The sequence below is a fragment of the Diaphorina citri genome, unplaced genomic scaffold (genome assembly GCF_000475195.1).
Source record: "Diaphorina citri unplaced genomic scaffold, Diaci psyllid genome assembly version 1.1 scaffold498, whole genome shotgun sequence".
Lineage (NCBI taxonomy): Eukaryota > Metazoa > Arthropoda > Insecta > Hemiptera > Psyllidae > Diaphorina > Diaphorina citri.
Genome location: NW_007377933.1, coordinates 212 through 3,736, shown reverse-complemented (window position 1 = coordinate 3,736; position 3,525 = coordinate 212). Strand labels below are relative to the sequence as shown.

General features: G+C 36.3%; 1 protein-coding gene across 1 annotated transcript in view; it reads right to left on the bottom strand.

Moving 5' to 3' along the window:
• Positions 1–3,049, bottom strand: part of LOC103509433 (dihydropyrimidine dehydrogenase [NADP(+)]) — a 15,878-nt gene extending 12,829 nt beyond the window's left edge. Inside the window, exons 1-2 of the mRNA XM_026823776.1 lie at positions 2,845–3,049; positions 1,686–1,796 (exon numbers count right to left, since the gene is read on the bottom strand). Of these exons, the coding sequence (XP_026679577.1) occupies positions 1,686–1,796; positions 2,845–2,892 (159 nt within the window). The 5' untranslated portion in view covers positions 2,893–3,049. The remainder of the gene's footprint in view (positions 1–1,685; positions 1,797–2,844) is intronic.
• Between the last annotated feature and the right edge of the window lie 476 nt (positions 3,050–3,525).

The following is a 3,525-nucleotide window of genomic DNA, read 5'->3' as shown; positions in this document are numbered from 1 at the left end:
TCCCCCCCTGGAATCCCCTTTCTTATAGGCCCCTTTGAAAAAAAAAAAAAAAAAAAAAAAAAAAAAAAATCACTGAAAAAGAACCGAGGAAGAAAAGAAAAGGAGACACATAAGATCCAACGTGAGATGCAGGCAAAGAAGAATAATATTTTAACAAGATTTTTTTGCCCTCTTTTTCACCCCCTCTTCTTCTTCTTCTTCTTCTTCTTTTTATTCTTCTTCCTCTTCTTCTTCTTCTTCTTCTTCTCCTCCTCCTCTTTCTTCTTCTTCTTCTTCTCCTCCTCCTCCTCCACCTCCTTTTTTTCTCTGTTCGTAAATTGGAAAATTCATTTTGTCAAGGTTGGCGAACGCAAAATGTATCTAAGTTTGTTTATTTTTTCCTCTCTCGAAAGGGAAAGAAGGAAGAACGGAGTATGGGAAAGAGACAAAGAAAATTATGTGGAAAGAAAATAAGCAAGAGATTGAACAGCGATGAGGGAGAAAGAAAATCAGTGCTGGACATGAGGGGTTGATAAATAATAACCAAGAGTTGGGTGGTAGAGAATACCATAGGCATTTGCCCCTGAGGGAACTGGAACAACGGAGGTCTGCCGTGGTTAAAGTGAAGAGAAAGCAGGAGCACAGGACAGGAGAAAGCACAGGATGTCTGAAATTGGAAATGTTAAAAGTCATGGAATTGTTGTGATACACCTCTTATGGCATTTAAAAATAGAAAAATTAAATGGGCTGATTCTAGCACTTTCTTTTGTGTAGGAGGCCCAAAAAAATCAGACTCAATTCACTGCTAGGGTGACCCAAAAGTAGGTAACCGTACTTAAGTCGCTGAGCTCGTAGTTTGCATTTCTCCGGTTATTTTAAGGAGTACCTAACTTTATTCACCATCCTATACTCTACATTCAGGTACCCTCAAAAGAGCCAGTGTTATTGTCTGTGGCTTGACAGGGCTGGTTTTGTCTCAGTTTTACGTCCTCCAGCGAGACCCTAGGTAACCGTACTTAAGTCGCTGAGCTCGTAGTTTGCATTTCTCCGGTTATTTTAAGGAGTACCGAACTTTATTCACCATCCTATACTCTCTATCAAGGTTTTTCTTCAATTGTACATGCTTTTCTTGGATTTTCACTATCGTTTTATGACCGTTCGAACCATTATCGGTAATTTAGCGAAACTTGTTCGACCAACCTGCATTGCGTCTCAAGATATAAATTATTTACTTTTTGACTGGATGAATGGTTTTTACAGGCGGCAATTTTCTTTGGTCTCTTTGTAGCTAATTGTGTCGCATTTTTTTTTTTTTTTTTTTTTTTTTTTTCCTTTTGGTTTTGTTTTCGAACTTTGTTTTTTACTTTTTTTTGGGTACCAACTTAGGCTAGAGCATTTAAATTCGGTGTTATCGCGCATTACATTAAACCAAATTACAATACCTGTTAAATATTTTCTTATCACTTATTGCACTCTAATGCTAAAGCGCTTCTGCAGAAAGAAAAAAAAAAAAAAAAACGATAAACGTCATTGTTTTTAATGTATTTGTGGTTATCTCAGATTTGGGCTAAATCCTGGATCAACCTGGGTATTAGGTTAAGAAAATCCTCGATTATTTTCTGGTACGTCACGTCATAACTTTTGAGAAGGTCTTTCAGGAACACTGCAATTTTCTCATACTTACACTGCAATTTTCTCATACTTACACTACAATTCTTATCGCCATTTCTCTTCCACTTGGCTTTGTTTGTCTTTGAAACAATGGTAGGCGTAAGTTCAGCGTATGGCTTCACTCGGGGATTTAATTGTAAAACGGCCTGCAAAAAGAAAGAAGCACGAATAGAATTGTTTTTAAAAAAGGTAAAAATAGATAGCCAGGTAAGCCAGGACATTAGAGCTTATCTGTTGAGAATAAAGTTCGCCCCGGGCAGGAATCGAACCCACGACGCCTTTGCCTTGGAAGCGCTCAAAAGAGCTACCAGAAATTTCAATTTTTTGTCAAGTCACCTGATAGTCGAACTTAAGTTTTGTACCCAAGGGGCGAGGGTAGTCTCAGGTGGTAGAAAAGAGAAAAGATTAGCACATTGCATATCTAAAAGTTTTCAGGCGATCATACAATTTTTTGTCCCATAGTTCTTCCTATGACATTAATTTAAATTTTAAATTATTCTGACTTTTTTGTTTCCCAAATTTTACTTCGTAAAATAAAAAATATTTTCCTAATTAAATATTCGATACCTAGGTATTTTATTAAATTGAGATCTCTGATGTTTATTTTTGTATACCTAAGTTAAATCTTGGTTTTGAGACACTTTTAATGAAACAGTGGCTTAAAATACATATTTTTGTTTAATTCAAGTCCCTCTCAGAAATGTGTTCCACTTCATTCATGATTCTACTAAATCATGATATATTTGTGGTGAATCTGAGAGCTTCTTCACATTTTTTGTGGATATCATAGCATTACTAAGAGCCTCCTTTACTATTTCTGACATACCTATCTATAATTTTTCTTTTTACTCTGGTAATGCCGCCACTGGTCGCTACTTGATTAAAGTATTTGATCAATTTATTGTTCTCACCAGGCTGAATGCACCCCGAAATCCAAGTACAGAGCCGAAAAAACTTCGACCCAGTCGGGAATCGAACCCGGGACCTCCGGAGTGCAAGCCCAGTGTAATACCCTCTCGGCCACGAAGGTTGCTCCTCTACCACTAGGTACTTTCTATTTGAGGAGTTATGTGAAAGGAAGACCATTTTTTGTAACTTTTTCAATTGAAAACTGATACCTCTTTCAGAGACCTCATTTACATTTAAACACTTTTTTTTTCATTTCTTTTTTTTATACTATTAACTAATACTTACTTCGATATCAGGAGGATCCTTGGACAAACAAACTTTTGCCGTGGACATCTGAAAATTCCGAAATGCACAGGCAAAAAATACAAAAATAAACTAATTCGAAAGAAACACCAAAGACACAGGCGAAGAAATCACAACACTGAACGAAAGGAATTGTGATACAAAATATTAAAGACAGACTTTATCAGAGCCAACAAAAACATGAACTAAACAACAAAGTCAACAATCACGACTTATCTCAAATAGGTAGTTTTACTTAGTGGTTCTTAATCTTAACACCCCCCGTCACTAAAAACCTTCTCAGTTATACACTTTGAAGCCTGTTAGCTTAACAGCCCTATTTAAGTTAAAAATAATTATAATAATAATAATAAAATAAATGGATGTTAGTCAACTTAACAGGCCTTTTAAGGGCTGAAAATTATAGGTGAAATCCACCCTTAAACTAATTTTATAGTTCCCCTGTTGTCTGTATTCGAATCAAGGGGGATTTTTAATAATTTTCAGAGTCTCTGCTATAGGTATTAGCCAACCTCAACGTTTCTTAACATAAGTGATGTACTCACAGGTTGAGAAGCACTGATTTACGGTCACTCCTCTCTGAGTTGATCGAATCGACAGACCACATGATTATTATGTCACCTGGCTCAAGCCACTCTGATATTACCTTGAATATAAATTCTA